At 38.6% G+C, this 17421-nt stretch overlaps 1 protein-coding gene across 1 annotated transcript in view; it reads left to right on the top strand.

Annotated features, from left to right (window-relative positions):
• The first annotated feature begins 5821 nt into the window (after positions 1 to 5821).
• The window catches only part of NEDD9 (neural precursor cell expressed, developmentally down-regulated 9), a 51685-nt gene continuing 40085 nt past the window's right edge, over positions 5822 to 17421 (top strand). Inside the window, exon 1 of the mRNA XM_049765244.1 lies at positions 5822 to 5974. Coding sequence (XP_049621201.1) covers positions 5963 to 5974 — 12 coding nt within the window. The 5' untranslated portion in view covers positions 5822 to 5962. The remainder of the gene's footprint in view (positions 5975 to 17421) is intronic.

Below are 17421 nucleotides of genomic sequence, written 5' to 3'. Positions count from 1 at the left end.
GACATGAGGAAGAAATTATTGAATTGTATTTTTGTGTTCCTAGGATATATCCCTAGGAGTGGTATAGCTGGATTGTATGGGAGCTCAACTTCCAGTTTTTTGAGGAATCTCCATCTTTTTGTTTGTTTGTTTGTTTTTGTTTTTGTTTTTGGGTCACACCCAGCAGCGCTCAGGAGTTACTCCTTGCTCTATGCTCAGAAACTGCCATTGGCAAGCACAGTGGACCTTATGGGATGCCAGAATTCGAACCACCATCCTTCTGCATGCAAGGCAAATGCCTTACCTCCATGCTATCTCTCCGGCCCCTGGAATTTCCATCTTGCTTTCCTTTAAGGCTGCACTAGACAGCATTCCCACCAGCAGTGAATAAGAGTTCCTTTCTCCCCACATCCCTGCCAGCACTGATTATTCTTTTTTTGTGTGATATGTGCCATGCTCTGTGGCAATGAGATGGTACCTCATCGTTTTTTTGATTTGCATCTCCCTGATAGTTAGAGATGTGAAGCATTTTTCATGTGTCTTTTGGCCATTTGTATTTCTTGTTTGAAAAAGTGTCTGTTCATTTTTTTCTCCCCATTTTTTGATGGGGTTAGATTTTTTTTTGTTAAGTTCTGTCAGTAACTTGTATATCTTAGATATTAGCCCCTTATCTGAAGGATATTGGGTGAATAGTTTCTTCCATTCTGTGGGTGGCTTTTGTATCCTAGGCACTATTTCCTTTACTTTTCAGAAGCTTCTCAGCTTAATATATTCCCATCTGTTTATCTCTGCTTCCACTTGTTTGGAGAGTGTTGTTTTCTCCTTGAAGATGCCTTTTGTCTCAATGTCATGCAGTGTTTTACCTATGTGTTGTTCTATGTACCTTATGGTTTCAGGCCTGATATCAAGGTCTTTAATCCATTTGGATTTTATCTTTGTGCATGGTGTTAATGGGGGTCTAAATAGTGGCTTACCAATTGTACCAACACCACTTGTTGAAAGGCTTTCCTTACCACATTTTGGATTTCTTACCCCTTATCAAAAATTAATTGATTGTTGACTAAAATTTTTCTGTGGAGGGTCATTTTATACTTTATCTTTTTTCTACTTCATAACCTCTATTATTATTGTTGTAACCACTCAAGTCTTCCATTGCAACTTAAAGTGAAACCAATTGGATGCATCTCAGTTCCAATAAAATTATGGAAATTGAAATTTTATATATTACCATATTATGTGAAATATTTTTCTTGTTTTGACTCACCCCACACACAAACACACATACACAGGTCATTTAAAATATAAAAGCTATTCTTAGCTTAAAAACAGGTGGCCCGCTAACTATAGTTTTTGAGTCAAGAGCCAGAATTGGCAATCGGCCTTGAGTTGGTTCTGAAAAAGGTACATCAAATTCCAGTTCTAATATATGTAAACCCTACTGCTGTTCTCAAGCACGTTTTTCTAGACACTTTCTGGGCTTCAGTCAGAGCCTGTATAGTACCTTATCCATTTATTCATCCAGAATTTAAACACATATAAAGTGTTAGCCTGAAGGGAACACAGAGCAGAACAAGATATAACCCCATCTCTCAGGAGTTCTCCCTTTAAGTTAGAGGACTAGACAACAACAAAGCATTTTGATACCATGTAGGGAGAAAAAAAGTGAATAATGGGCTCTGTGTCTAAATACAATGAAGCATAGTCATGGGAGGAAGAAATTAGTTCTCAAAGGGCAAGGTGGGAAGCCTGGGGGTGGCAGAGAGGGGTTGTTGAAAATGAAGCATAACAGAGTAGTATTGAGTTGATTTGAAAGCCACTGAATGAAAGACCAGCATCCTCTACTGAGGCACCCATCTGTACTAAGTCAGGAAGAGAGAGTCTTGGAATAGGTGGGTCTCCTTCAGCAGGGACTGGAGTGCAATATGTGGCCAGGAAAGGAAATGAGATGATTCATACAGATACGTAAGGGGCTATACCCCACCACCACCACCACCACAAAAGATAGGTCTTTCTGTCATTAGCCTAAAATCCCATGATATATTGAAAATCCTCCTGGGTGAACCGTAAAGTCAGTTTCTTCAAAAACCTATACTCCTGAAACTCTATTTTAGTCCATGTCAAAGCATTCTGATTTTGTTTTCTAAGGCACAGAAGTATCCCTAATGGTTTTTCCAACATAATAGCAATGTGATTAGCTACTCTAGAAAATTCACAGGCAAAATGTGGACTACAGATGAGGAAGAGGAGATATTCCAGGCAGAGAAACAACAAGAAATAACTAGCATGGGTTTGAGAGGAGCTACAGAGGCTTAACCTGCCAGTCATCATTGTTATGAACCTGTCTGTGTGCTGTGTTTTTCTCCCTATGCCTCCTCTCTGAGGGACTGCTCTGGGTGGTTTCTGAGGATGCTTCATGCTTGCACACGTTCTGTTCTTGTCTGTAACTCTCAGCATTCAGCTGAGGATCATTCCAGGTTGTGGATTGGTGAATCTTTCTTTAGCAAAACAGATTTTTTATTGTCCTTATGCCAGTACCCAGAGCCAACTTAAAAGTCATTATGAGGGCCCGGAGAGATAGCACAGCGGTGTTTGCCTTGCAAGCATCCGATCCAGGACCAAAGGTGGTTGGTTCGAATCCCGGTGTCTCATATGGTCCCCTGTGCCTGCCAGGAGCTATTTCTGAGCAGACAGCCAGGAGTAACCCCTGAGCACCACCGGGTGTGACCCAAAAACCAAAAAACAAGTCATTATTAAAAAAGCATATGAAGTGCTACCTGATACAGCAATAAAATAATATATAATAAATGTGATAATAATAATGCTCATTGTAGTACAGGGCACTCACCTTACATGTGGCTGGGGTACCATATGATCTATTCCCTGAGTCCTGCCAGGAATGACCCCTGAGTACAGAACCAGGAATAAGGAGTCCCACTGGGTGTGACCTAAAAAGCAAAATAATAATAATAAGAATAAGAAGAATGGTAAATATTGGGTCTGGAGAGATAGCATGGAGGGAAGGCATTTGCCTTGCATGCAGAAGGACAGTGGTTCAAATCCCAGCATCCCATATGGTCCCCTGAGCCTTCCAGGAGCAATTTCTGAGCATAGAGCCAGGAGTAACCCCTGAGCGCTGCCAGCTGTGACCCAAAACCAAATAAAAAAATGGTAAATAATGATAAGCAGCAACCATTTAAGGTCTTATTATTGCCAAGTATGGTTATTAAAATCTATCTGTATTATTTAACTTTGTCTTAAGTATAAACTTAACAATAAGTAATTTATTTATTTGTACTGCAGAACACTTCACTGAAAAATTAAGAAATCTGTGAAGATTCTAATGGACTTAAACAAGACCAGGATATAGCTCAGTAGCTGAGTACTTGCCTTGCATGTATGAGGTATTGAGTTCAATCCTCACTACCGAAAGAGAGAAAGAGAGACAGAGATAGAGACAGAGAGACCCTGTAACTTTGATTCAAATTATTACAGGTGAACTACTTAAAGTGTCAGAATGTATAAGACAGAAACAAGAAGCCAAAGTGACTAACTATCCTGGTGTGAATTGACTTTTTAGCTAGTGGATAAAATGACAAATACACTAGCAAAATTTGGGGAAACTGGAAGAATTCCAATGGGCTGGAATAGTGTTTACCAATTCAATGGTCCTTGTCAAACTAAACAGGTGGATTTAGCTTTCAGCCATAAGCAGCCAGAGGGATGTTATCTAGGTCTCTTGAAGCCGCAGACAGCTCTTAAAAAGCAGGGCCTTTCACTAACCTGGGCAGACACCAGAAACAATTTCCTGCCTGCTAATGATTCTCCCATAAGTCTGTGAGACTGTTAGGAATATTCTGACTGTGCATTATGTTGTCTGCTTAGCTGGTGTTCAGAAAGACCTGGCAAAAGCACTCAGGGTCGGGCCCGGAGAGATAGCACAGCGGTGTTTGCCTTGCAAGCAGCCGATCCAGGACCAAAGGTGGTTGGTTCGAATCCCGGTGTCCCATATGGTCCCCCGTGCCTGCCAGGAGCTATTTCTGAGCAGACAGCCAGGAGTAACCCCTGAGCACTGCCGGGTGTGACCCAAAAACCAAACAAAAAAAAAAGCACTCAGGGTCATTTCCACTTCAAGACTAGGAAAAGGAAAAGCAAGATCAAGTGGTAGCCTGACCTGGTGTCTCACCTTGACTTTGACTATCTGGCAACCTGTCAGGGAATCAGTGCCATGAAACCGAACAGTACTGTCTCTAGAGAATACTCTGGAAATTGCTTCTTGCTACTTATGTTTAGATCACAACAGGAGAGTTATTAACCTTTGGGAATTGGGAACTGGGTGGGGGACTGCAATGAAAATAATTCAGGTGCATGTTGGCCAGAAAAATATCAAATGCCCATTTTTCTCTCCAAGCCACTGAAACTTCCTGGGGACAGTTTTTGTCTTCATTCATCAAGTCTCAGTTCTGAGATCCACTGTAAAGAAATTTTTCTCTTCCCTACTTTATCTTTCAGAAGAGTTGCCAATTCAGTCCTCTATACTATATAATTTCTTTCTCTCTCCTTTGACATCATGAAGCCTAACCTAATGGTCTGGGCCATTGAGCAGAAACTAACTGGCCTTTTTAACCAGATTCATCAAATAGGATCTATGTTTTGTTCCCTTGGATATTAAGTGTTGGTAGGTTAATGGGTCATCTTGAGAGAGAGAGAGAGAGAGAGAGAGAGAGAGAGAGAGAGAGAGAGAGAGAGAGAGAGAGAGAGAGAGAGAAGAATCAGAAGAGAAAAAAATTCCACTGCTTGAAGATGAAAATAAAAAAGCGATTAATGCTCTCCAGTAGACAAGGTTGCTATGTAGAACTTTGCATTAATCAACCCTATTTGAGAAGTCATAAGGCAACCTATATATCCTTGCAAAATTGCAAGCAGGCCACTGTATGTAGCTAACTCTGCACTCTGAGGCCTTGGTGGGAGCTCACAGGGAAACCCTGGTGCTCTGTGTATTTGGAGTTTTCACTGAGGGAGAATTGTGTTCTGGTTCCCGGCAGACCGGCCTTGCAAGTACTTTGAACACTGAAAAGAAAGAAGGGGAGGAGAAAAAAAAAAATAAAAGCAAACAGCCATACAAAAAGGAGAGGGGTGGGGGAAAGAGAGAGAAGAGAGAAAAAGAGAGCTATCAGCAGGAGCAGTTAGTTAAAAAAAAAAAAAAAAAAAAGGGAGCCTGGAGACAGAAAACCTTTTGTTTCTCCAAGTTCCTTTCATGATTGCGAGGTGAATGACTTTGAAATGAAATGGGTTTATGAAGGAGTTGCTAGGTCACGGGAAGCACGTCAGTGGCCTGGTGAATTCGTTCTCTTTAGCATTTAGAATTTTTTACCCTTTCTGGTGAAAAGAGGGGGGAGGTGGTGGTATTCACTTTAGGACTGAACCCAACTACAAACATACTTGTGATTATGGTGCTTAAATGGAGATTTATATAAAAAATAAAAATAATAAATAATAAAATAATAAAATAATTTTTTTACCCTTTCAAAGAATTTCTCTCCTCTTCCATTTGCTTTGGGTGGAGAAAGTGAGTGAGTTTCTGGGCCGGTTTTTTTTTTTTTTTTTTTTTTTTGTCTCCCTGCTCCCCTTTGTTAGGAGTTTTCACCCCCTTTCTGATCATGTAAAAAGAAATGATCACATTACATGTTTGTTCAATTTTCTGAAGCTGGGGGCAGTGGGCGGGGCCCCGCATTACCTGCTTGATTGGCCGCTCAGCCAATCACGGGCCGGTATGTAAATTGGCCCGTGATCTTCCTTCCCTGATCCAAACAGCCGGCTCAGAATCCTCCCCTCCAGGCTGTGCTGGAACTCCGGGAGCTGCGGCAGTGGAAATCCAGGCCCGGGCCGCCCGGCCTCTCTCTCACTTCTGTTCTGCACTGCAATCCATGGAGGTGCTTCTTGCAATCCAGCTAGCGTAGGAAAAGACTCATTTACCGCTGCCGAGATGAAGTACAAGGTAGGGGAGGACCTTTGATCATGTGTGCCTGTGTGTATATGTCTGTATTTTGTGTGCATGTGTGTGTGTGTTTGTGCCACTGAGATCTGGCTACTGCAGTGCTTGCTTCTGTGCCCCAAAGGCTACCTAGCTGGGTCCCACTCTGGATCTCAGCTCATAAACTTCTTGGGTCCTCGCTACTAGAAATTTGGGGGTGAATTTAAATCTTAGGTTGCTCCCCTGTGACTGCATAGACCCGCAGGCTTGTCTAACCTGAAGTGGAGAAAGCGTGGCTGGCTCAGTCCCCCAAAGCTGCCAGAGTCCTGGCCAACTTGAATAAGAAAGCAACGCGGGTCTCCCAAACTCACTCTGGGAAGCAGTTTGCCATATGTCCTTTGGCTGGAGACACTGAAATCAAAGATACTGTTGTTATTGCTGACAGGGAGGCTTTTGACATCTTTAAAGGATGTTGGATGAAAAACAAATGGGTTTTTGCCACTTCTTGAAAGTCACTTTCATTGGAGTTTGAAGGGACTCTGGCGAGTTTACAGAATGTCATCATACATTTTTTTCCTCATGCACCATCATCTGTGTGTTTATTCTAGGCAAAAGTATTATCGTTTGTTTAGCATGTTCTTTGTTGTTTATGTTACCTCCCTCTAACCAGGCAAGCCAATTCCTGGGACACTGTTTAAAAAATAAATAAATAAGTAAATAAATAAATAAAGCAGATTGCAAAGAGTTGAAGCGAATTTCCTTGGATGCTGAGTATTTTAAAAATGAATATATCTGGGGCCGGAGAGATAGCAGGGAGGTAAGGCGTTTGCCTTTCATGCAGGTCATCGGTTCGAATCCCAGCGTCCCATATGGTCCCCCGTGCCTGCCAGGAGCAATTTCTGAGCCTGGAGCCAGAATAACCTCTGAGCACTGCCGGGTGTGACCCAAAAACCACACACACACACACAAAAGAATATGTCTCCTGCTTTTAAACAAAAGTGACTTTTTAGCAAGGTGGCAATGCTTTGGATCTGAGAGTCTTTAAGCTTGGGTTAACTGAATGCTACTTTTCTCTCCAAAATGTCTAGCCTCTGGGTTATTCTTTAATGTGAATACTCAGTAAGACACTATAAATATTCAGTTCTGGCTAAAAGCCACTGGGTAGCCTCAGTGATAGATCTTTTGTTCAAAGTCATTAATCTTGGTCAGAAGTTCTAAATCTAAATGTCGAAAGTCTTGGTTATAATGTATAATGCAAGAGTTATAGTGCTCCTTTGAAAAGGTTACAGTTGTTTGAAGACACAGACATCAGTTATCATGTACTCCTCAAAAATGACTCCTCAAAAATAATAAAGACCAGAAGAATAGATAATCCTGAAGGGTCTTAATATTAATTTTAGGATGTAGTTAGAAGCAAATCCTTCTAACTTGGCAGAAAGGTTCTCTTTCTTGCAGAGGTTGGTCCAGTATTTCCAGTTTCTTTATTTAGAATAGTAATAAGATTAAATATTGCTTAGCCTGCAGTGATTGTTTTTGCCTCACTTCTTCGTTGCCTTTGTGTTGTTGTTTTATTACTTAAGAACTTTTCTTATAATTTTTTTTTCTTAAAGCCTGTTAGGGAAAAGAGGGGGAAAGTATTTTATGCATTTATTACTAGAAAGTATAAATGTCTAGAATTAATGTTGAGTACTGGAGTCTAGAAAAGTCAGGAGGGAGAATCCACCTTTCAAGAGTGTTGAACTGATTCAGGGAGATTGTCTCACCTCTTCTATAATTGGGGACCACTTTCTGTTTTTTTTTTTTTAGAGGGTTGATGAGTGCTTTCTCTCTTTCTCTCTCTCTCTCTCTCTCTCTCTCTCTCTCTCTCTCTCTCTCTCTCTCAAAAGGAGGCTATAGATCAAATGAGTTTGGGAACCTCTGGTAAATTCACTTTTTATTCAGTGATCTCATCAGATTAAGTTTTACTTGAATGGAAAGAAAGCATTATGGCTACTGGCAATGTAACTGTTGGTTGGCACTCATGGAGAAAAGCTGCCCTTTTTTCTGAGCCTCATTGGTTTTGAATCCCCTGCCCAATGGTATGCCAGCATGACTTTTGTTAGCAGGTAGACACCACCACGGACAAAAATATTGATTTTCCTCCTGAACAAATGACAGATCTGTATCTTATAGTAGAGAGACTGCAATCTATTTGAAGACTTACTGGAACGATACGGGATTGACGTGTTTCGCTTTCCCCAAACTCTATGAGGTGGTTGTTATTTCAAATGTGGAAATTATAGAGCAAAGATACTAAGTAATTTATACAAAGCCAAACAGCCTTTCAAAGTAATGGAGTTGGTATTTGAACTAAGTCTGGTTCCAGCATTTGTGACTCAAGACACTCTGAAGGATTTCAAGAACCAATTGGACCCCCATGAATGACCTTAGTATATCTATTTTTCTCAGGAGATTTTCAACCCTTTAAAAAAAGTATTTATATTTTACATTTATAGTTCCATTCCATTTAATACAAATCTGACATGTCTTTTTCTAAAATGGGATGGAATTATAGGGTAAGTTTTTAGGAAGGTTCTCCCAAATAGTTCTCTAAGAATTCAGGGCAATACACAGGGGCCTTGCAGTTCTGGAGCTCAAGCTCAAGATCTAGCAGGTACAAATCACTAGTGCTCTCTTTTCCATGCAGTAAAAGTCTTTTATCCAAGAAGTTTGAAGGTTCAAAGATAGTAGCTCTATATCGTAATAATGAGTGTATCTTAACAGTCATTTGTGTCATTTGAAACTTTTAAGTAGTAAACCCAGATGATATTCTATTGCAAAACTCTGAAGTCAGAAGACATCATGTTATTGCCATAAACTTAGACAGTTAAACCTAAACTGTTCACTGAGAGAATTATAATTCAGATATCATAAACCCTTTTCTAACTAGATTATCTGGTTTGGCTACTTGAGGATCAAAAGTAGAAAAGAACCAAACCATCACTCCCTAAGTACTCGTTATATACAGATTCAGGTCCACCCGCTAGGTATTTATTTACTTCTAATAATCTTGAGAACTGTGGAATGTAAGCTATTACTTTGAATAAACCATTTTGGTTAGCAATATTTAGTCTATTTTTGTTTGCTTTCTCTTTTTTTTTTTTCTCCCTTCATTAAAGCATTACATGTCACTCTTGTCAGTACTTAGTTCTGTTAGAAAGGATTCATGTGTGTAATCATGGCTTTTAAATAAAAAATAAAATAAAATATGAATAATAAAAAAAAGAATGGATTCAGTACAGCAAGCCAGATACTTGCCTTGTTTGTAGCTGACCCATGTTCAGTCCCTGGCACTCTATAGGGTCCCATGAGCCTGTCAAAAGTAAATAAGAGCACAGAGGCAGAAGTAAGTCTGGGAATAACTAAGTGTGGCACAGAAATAGCAAAAAAAAATTTTTCGACAGGAAGAATTCCAGTTAATATTAAAAGAGTAAAAAAAATAGTATGGTTATTTAACATTCAGAGGATTATTTTTTTATCTGATTATACAGAGCATGTCTTGAGATTGAGGATATGGTTTACTTAATGACTTTAATTTTTTCAGTGAATAAACTCTCCTCTCCTGAGATTCTAGAAGTAGCATATTGCTTCTTTATTGCCAAGAGGGTAACCAAAAAGTTCCTGTTCAACTATGCAGAAATAAAGGTTTGAGAACCAGTTCACTTTGGCAGGCACAAGCCTGGTGGGTGTTCCTCACACATATTATCTCTCTAACAGCTGAGCAGCTTGGGTGGCATTGCCCAATTTCTGAACTTAGGTACCTATGCTACAACTCTATTACCTAGCCCACTAGTTGACACACTTATACATGTTTGGGTTGAAGAAAAATAACAAGACAGAGGAAGAGAACTTCACCTGGGTGAAGGTGAAGTAGATGAAGAGACACAAACTTTCACTTCTACAATTAAGTTATGGAGATAGAATACAGGGACCATAGTCAATAATATTGTTGTAAATTTGAAAATTGCTAAGAAGATAAATTGACATGTGATCTTTTCCCCAGTGGAGACAAATGCCAAAGTAGTCTGCTGTTTACCCAAGATGAATATAATGTATGTCTCATGTCTATCAAGTAAAAAAGAGGAAGAGAGGTAAAACATAAACTAAGGTATCAGAAAAGAAAGAAAACTTCAGATTCTATGCTCTGGTTGAATAAAGTAGTTTGGAGAGAAAAGTATTGCCTGTAGCCAATATGATCAGTTATGACTTATAAAATAATCTAATTCTTTACTTTGACGTTTTTAGTTTTTATTCTTTTCAAAATGATTTAGTGTGATCATTCCAAATTGAGAGCTTTGCAAGCTATGAATTTAAATAAAAGCACCCAAAGACATTAACTTATTTGCTTATGAATTGATTGTCTTATTGAGCAAACCCAATGCCAGAGCTAAATGTCTTCCTTACGTAGCGATGAAGGACTTTATAGAACTACAGTGCTTTGATAATACCAAATTTAGCAAGTTGCACACACAAGTAGAACATACCAAGGATTCCTTTAGCATCTATCCTTGCAGGAATGTTCACGAGCATCAGCCCACTTCTCAGAATTTATTGGTGACTTCCTGCCTGCCCTCCCAGACTTCTAAAAAAATAATAATAATAAAACGCTTCCTTTCTATTTTTTAAACCCCTTGTAAATTCATTCCCTTTTTTGTGTCTTCATGATCTCATAGCTTTTCATTCAAACATCCTTTGTTTATCTACTACCAGACCTTTGCATGACTGTACTCCAACCTAGCACACAAACTTGACATTTGTGAGGCATGATCCCTATCTTTCATCTCTTTTTCGATTCTGCTGTGGGAATTTTTTATGTGTGTGGGTTTTTTTTTAATTGTTTTTGCTTTTTTTAGGTCACACCCAGCTATGTTCAGGGGTTACTTACTCCTGGCTCTTCACTCAGGAGTTACCCCCTCGAAGTTCTCAAGGGAACATATAGGATGCTGAGAATCCAACCCAGGTCAAAAAGAGTGCAAGGCAAGCACATTACCCACTGTTCTATCTCTATCATTACCCTGCTATGGGAAATCTTGGTCCCTTGACACTCCCATTTATTTGTCCCATTCTCTTTGTGCCACATGACTAGGTTAGCCTTTCACTTTCCATAGGTCAAGTCTACTCTATAAATCAATCCAAAGCCTAGACCTTTGGCTCCTTGTCTGTCTTACAGTCTTTAAAATAGATTTTTTTTTTCACTTCTGCCCTTCTCTGTTACCACTACCTCACTTTGCTTATTAATCTCTTTTAATTAAGGTGCTATCTAAATTATATAAGCCTGCAACTCACATAACTACACACATGTTAACCATGGAGGCTGTGTAGTTTTCTGTAAGTAGCCTTTGTTCAATTCAGAAGACCCATTTCTTATCTGTTTATTGAAGCAGATTGCTAGCCTTCTCTTAGAATAAACAGTATGATCCTCAATCTGTTAAGACTTTGAAGGGGCAGGGACTTGGTCCTAAATGCCTGGTAGCAGAAACAAGATAGAATGGAAGCTATGGAGAAAGACATTTTGGTATTTTAAGGCTTGATGCTCTGTAACTTTGGACAAATTAGACTGAGTCTCTATTTTCTTATCCATTCTTGCAGGAATATTCACCAGCATAAGCCCACTTCTCAGAATTTATTGATGACTTCCTCTCTACCCTCCCAGACTTCTAAAAATAAACAATAACAAAAATCTTCCTTTCTATTTTTAAACCCCTTATAAATTCCTTTCTTTTTTTGTGTCTTCATGGTCTCACAGCTTTTCATTCAAACATTAAGTAAGGCTTAATTAAGGATAATTAATTAATTAAAGATAATAAAATTAAAGATAATAATTTATTAATTCTACTGAGGCTAAAAGGATAATAAATGAATACCAAGTATTTACAGTGGCTCCCAAGATAAAATAAGATGATACTAATCAATCCAACTTTTTTTGTATAGTAGAAATCCAATAGATAATAAAACGATAGTGTGGGCTCAAGACAGTGACAGAATTATGTCAAAAACCCAGTTACTAGGTTAAAGGGGTAGATAGTGTTGAGTTTCTCCTGAGTATTAACTCGTGTAGGCCCATGGGAATTCAAGTCCCAAACATAGGGATCTACCAACATACTTCTGTGCATGTATACTAATATATTAATGGTTTGATATCTTTATTATTAAAATTAATGTTATTATTATTTATGTTACCTCAGGACCTTTGAATAAATACTGAACAGATATTGAACTGAATCTTTTTTAAAATAATATTTTTTTTTATTTTTTTATTTTTGGTTTTTGGGCCACACCCTGTGACGCTCAGGGGTTACTCCTGGCTATGCGCTCAGAAGTTGCTCCTGGCTTCTTGGGGGACCATATGGGACGCCGGGGGATCGAACCTCGGTTCGTCCTAGGCTAGCGCAGGCAAGGCAGGCACCTTACCTCCAGCGCCACCGCCCGGCCCCTAAAATAATATTCTTATTTAAACACCGTGATTACAAACATGATTGTAGTTGGGTTTCAGTCACAGTGAATTTCACCAGCGCAACATTCCCATTACCAATGCTCCATCTCCCCCACCTCACCCCCACTTGTATTAGAGACAGGCTTTCTACTTCCCTCATTCACTGACATTGTTATGATAGTTCTCAAAGTAGTTATTTCTCTAATTGCACTCATCACTCTTTGTAGTGAGTTTCATATTATGAACTGGTCCTTCCAGCACTCATCTCCATTGTCTCTGGGCATTACTACAATAATGTCTTTTATTTTTTCTTAAAGCTCATAGATAAGTGAGACTATTCTGTGTCTACCTCTATCCCTGTGATTTATTACATTCAGCATAATAGATTCCATGTATATACATGTATAAGAAAATTCCATGACTTTATCTCTCCTGACGGCTGCATAATATTCCATTGTGTATACGTACCACGGTTTCTTTAGCCACTCATCTATTGTTGGGCATCTGGGTTGTTATTAATTTTAATCTTAATATTATTTATGTTACTTCAGGACCTTACTTTGAATAAATACTGAACAGATATTGAACCGAATCTTAAGATACATAAAATATACACACAAGGAGCTACTAAAAAGAGTTTTAATGCTGTTAGCAGGTTGTAAAGGATTGGGCTTTGTTTCAAATTCATTTCTATTACTTCTCCAGCTTTCTTTTTATTTTCTTATAAGTAGCTTCCTCTGTTTCTTCATTTTTAAATGGGAAAAATAATCTTTTCTAATCAGACAATTTTTTTTTTTTTTTTTTTTGTGGTTTTTGGGTCACACCTGGCAGTGCTCAGGGGTTATTCCTGGCTCCAGGCTCAGAAATTGCTCCTGGCAGGCACGGGGGACCATATGGGACGCCGGATTCGAACCGATTACCTCCTGCATGAAAGGCAAACGCCTTACCTCCATGCTATCTCTCCGGCCCCCTAATCAGACAATTTAAAGATGCAAATTTTTATAATCAGCAATTTTCATAACATCAAAAGTTTATTTAAATGCTAGTTTCTAGATGATTCAAGCAAATATATAATTTAAAAAAGTACTATATACAGAAAAAGTTAAGATGAATATTTATTAGTATTGTTTAAACCAGAGACGAAAGTTGAGAAAAAGAGAAAGTTGCCAATTAAAAAAAAAAAAAAAAAGTAAAAATGCAAAGGTAGTGAGTTCACGGGGTACAGATGAAATGCCATATAAATTATACCTTTTATTCTACAGGGAATCTATTAGAGTGACATGGAAGTCTTGGTTACCTATTTTAGATTATTTTAGGATTAGAAAGAAACCCAGACAAATTGGTTTACAATGCCAGTCACTGAGACTATGGCATTACTCTGCAGTAACATATAGACTTAATTACCCAGTCTCTATGCCAAAATAAACAAAACAGGGCCACTGGGAAGAAATATTATATTTCCAACTTAAAATGCCAAAGACTAGCTCTTGGTTTCCTAGGCAATGGATGATTGCAAAGAGTACAGCCTTAGAAAAGAGACCAAAACAAAACAAAACAAAACCTATTTATTCTTGGTCAACAACATCCCCCTCCTCATCTTATTTACTTTGAACATTCCAGTCATGTCTCTGTGGTAATTCTTACTAGGTAATGAGGACTCTCAAAGTCTGGAGAACATTATAGCTTGCTTGTAGAAGGCGATCTCCCTTAGGAATCTGCTTTTCAAGATAAATGTACTGGGAAGGCGGAGGGAATGACCTTTTCCACCCACCACTGGAAAGAGTTTTGGTAGATGTTGATATTTAGTTTATGTTGCAATCTAGGTGTATCTAATCAAATTCTTTGAGGAAGATGGAATAAACACCCCAGGTTATAGTACTTCCGATGGTGTACACAAGACTTGCATGAGAGAGAAGTGACTGAGTATAAAGATGATAAAATTGCCAGTGAAGTATTTTCAAATGCATTTGCCTGGACCTTACCCTGAATAGGAAATCCCAGTCTATTCTTTAAAAAGAACTAATCCTTTACTTCTTTATTAATGGTATTAAATAGTAATTAAGTAGGTAACTCAACAAGTAAATCAAAGGGAATGATCTTCTGTCTGCAAATCTTGCAAGAGAATTCTTCCTGTTATCCCTACCCATTACTTCTTATTCTTCCTGTTACTTCTAATATATCAAGGCAACAGTTATATTTCCCCAAGATGTTTCTTAGGTAGGATGTTGATATTTATACCTAAGAGGAACACAGATTTGCAATCAAGAGAAATGAATGAAAAATGCTTTATAGTTCTCTTTTAATATAACTAAGACATAGTTTCTTTTTTGCCATAAACTAATTATAGTTTCTCTTACTATGTTGATATATAACTAACTCCTTTCTCTACTCTTTATGTGTGTATACATGTGTTGGAGAAATATCATTTGTGAAACTCTAGAAAGTTTCAGCAACTGGACACCTTACAAGGTTAATGTTTTAACCGGATCTACTCTCTATTGACTAAAACAGTACATGTTTTAACAGTCTGATATAGCAATAATGGCTTTTTAAATTTTATTTATGTGAAAGCCCTATGTGTTCACTTAACAATTATGAATTAATTAATTAATCTTATTTATTTATGCTAATCAGTGGCCCTCAATTCAGCATTTTATTTCCATTGTAGCTGTTCTAAGCCTAAAGTTCATCTGGGGTTCTCTTTAGACTCTGCCCCCTACTAAAAGAATGAGCCCAAACCAATGCCCAGTCTCTCCTCCAGACTTCACTTATCACAACACTCAAAGTTAATGTACTGGGAAGGCACCAAAGGGAACTTTGTTTTTTGGGGGGGAGTTGGGGGGTCACACCCGGCAGCGCTCAGGGGTTACTCCTGGTTCTATGCTCAGAAATCTCTCCTGGCAGGCTCAGGGGACCATAATGAGATGCCGGGATTCAAACCACCGTCCCTCTGCATCGAAAGCAAGTGCCCTACCTCCATGCTATCTCGCCGGCCCCCCAAAGTGAACTTCTAAATACTCTAGGCTTCTTGCAGTTTAGTCCTTAATATCTAACAGAAGTCATTAATATGTCAGTGAGAGTTTTGGGGGGCAGTGGGGTGAGTTACTAATTAGTTGTGCTAAGATTTAGAATTTGGTAGAAAATGAGCTGGCGAGTCAGAAATATTGAAGTCCTAACATAGCATCATGAGGAAAACAAAATTTTGAAATCTTCTTCCCCATGAGTGTTCTTCTGGGATAGAACCTCCCTAATAGCCACTAATATTTCAGCATTTTTTAGGATTAGTGTGATCATCACAACCTTAGATGGGATATATATGCATATATATATATATATATATATATATATATATATATATATATATATATATACACGTATATGTGTCTTTGCCCTATACTTAGTTTCCTTTTAAAGACCATTTTGCCACTTAGAAAACATGTTCATTGAGGCTGGAGTGATAGAACAGCAGGTAAGGTGTTTGCCTTGCACATGGCCCACCTGGATTCGATTTCTGGCATCTCGTCCAAGCCTGCCAGGAGTGATCGGAGCACAGAGCCAAGAGTAATCCCTGAGCACCAACTGGTGTGTGACCCAAGCCTCCCACCCCTCAAAAAAGGAAATGAAAAAACAAAAAGCATCTTCATTGACTGCATCAGACTTTCATCTTCAAAATCTTAAATTCAAGCAATGTAGACCATTAGCAAGACATATATACTTGATGCCTATCTTTTTTTTTGTTTGTTTGTTTGTTTGTTTTGTTTTGTTTTTTTTGGGCCACACTCTATGGTGCTCAGGGGTAACTCCTGGCTGTCTGCTCAGAAATAGCTCCTGGCAGGCACGGGGGACCATATGGGACACCGGGATTCGAACCAATCACCTTTGGTCCTGGATCGGCTGCTTGCAAGGCAAACACCACTGTGCTATCTCTCCAGGCCCGATGCCTATCTTTTATCTTCTATTTAAAGTCTATATAATTTGTATGGGTATATAGCAAAGTCAAACCTTATTTGGCACCATCTTGGAAAGGTCAAGAACACTATGGTCATACTTGATAGTCTGTAGAACAAACAGGTCTAGAGGTCAATTTATTAGAGGCATTGTTGTAACCTGTGGTAGGAAACTTTCTAAAAGGTTTTTTGAAGTGAATTCAGACACATTTATCAATGTCACCAATAACATTTACTTGTAAATCATAAAGTTGTCCTTTTCTTTTTCCTTGAAGAAAGGGATACTTTTAGAAATGAAGATTTCATTTTGAAATCTCAACTTGTATAGGATACTTAAGAACATTAAGCAGAGAGAGAGAGAGAGAGAGAGAGAGAGAGAGAGCATTGCATTTCAATTGTTCTTGTTTGAAACCTGCCAAGGTAATTCTGTGTCTCATAGCCAGCAGCATCTGCACCAAACCTCCTGCCTCCCTTATTAAGCTCTTAATTACAGACACAGCTTACTTCATTGCTGGAGGGAAAGAATTTTGTTTCTCTGAACTCTGTCTGTTTTTTTGGTGTGGCAGGTGTAATCATGATGAGATCATTTCTCGTTTGTTTTCTTCTCCTGGAGGAATTATTTTTTTAAAGGGAGGAGTACAGTTCTGAAAACACAAATTCATGATCTCATAATAGTGCAGAAATAATAACTGAGCTTTGGCTTTATAGTGACCTTCCCTTTAGAAGAAATCAGTGTTTTGCATAGATATTATTATTATGACTCCTCATAATATTATGATAAAGACTATGCTCATTATCCTAACTGTGGCAAATGGAAAACAGAGGTGCATATCGTGATTTCTTTGCCAATAGTATTACAGTGTAAAGTCTGTTCCTTTATCCAGAGTTCTTCCTCGGCATCATTCTTTGATTGGCTGGGAGAGGGGTACTGTCCAGTGTATTAATAGATGTTTAACAGATTCCCTGACCTTTACCCAGTAGTTGCCAGTACTATATAAGTGTGCCAACACATAATCCACTCATATGCATCTGTGCAGTGATACCCCCAAATG

Source organism: Suncus etruscus, chromosome 18 (assembly GCF_024139225.1).
Source record: "Suncus etruscus isolate mSunEtr1 chromosome 18, mSunEtr1.pri.cur, whole genome shotgun sequence".
NCBI lineage: Eukaryota > Metazoa > Chordata > Mammalia > Eulipotyphla > Soricidae > Suncus > Suncus etruscus.
Note: the sequence above shows the minus strand (reverse complement) of the source record. Positions and strands in the feature narration are given on the sequence as shown.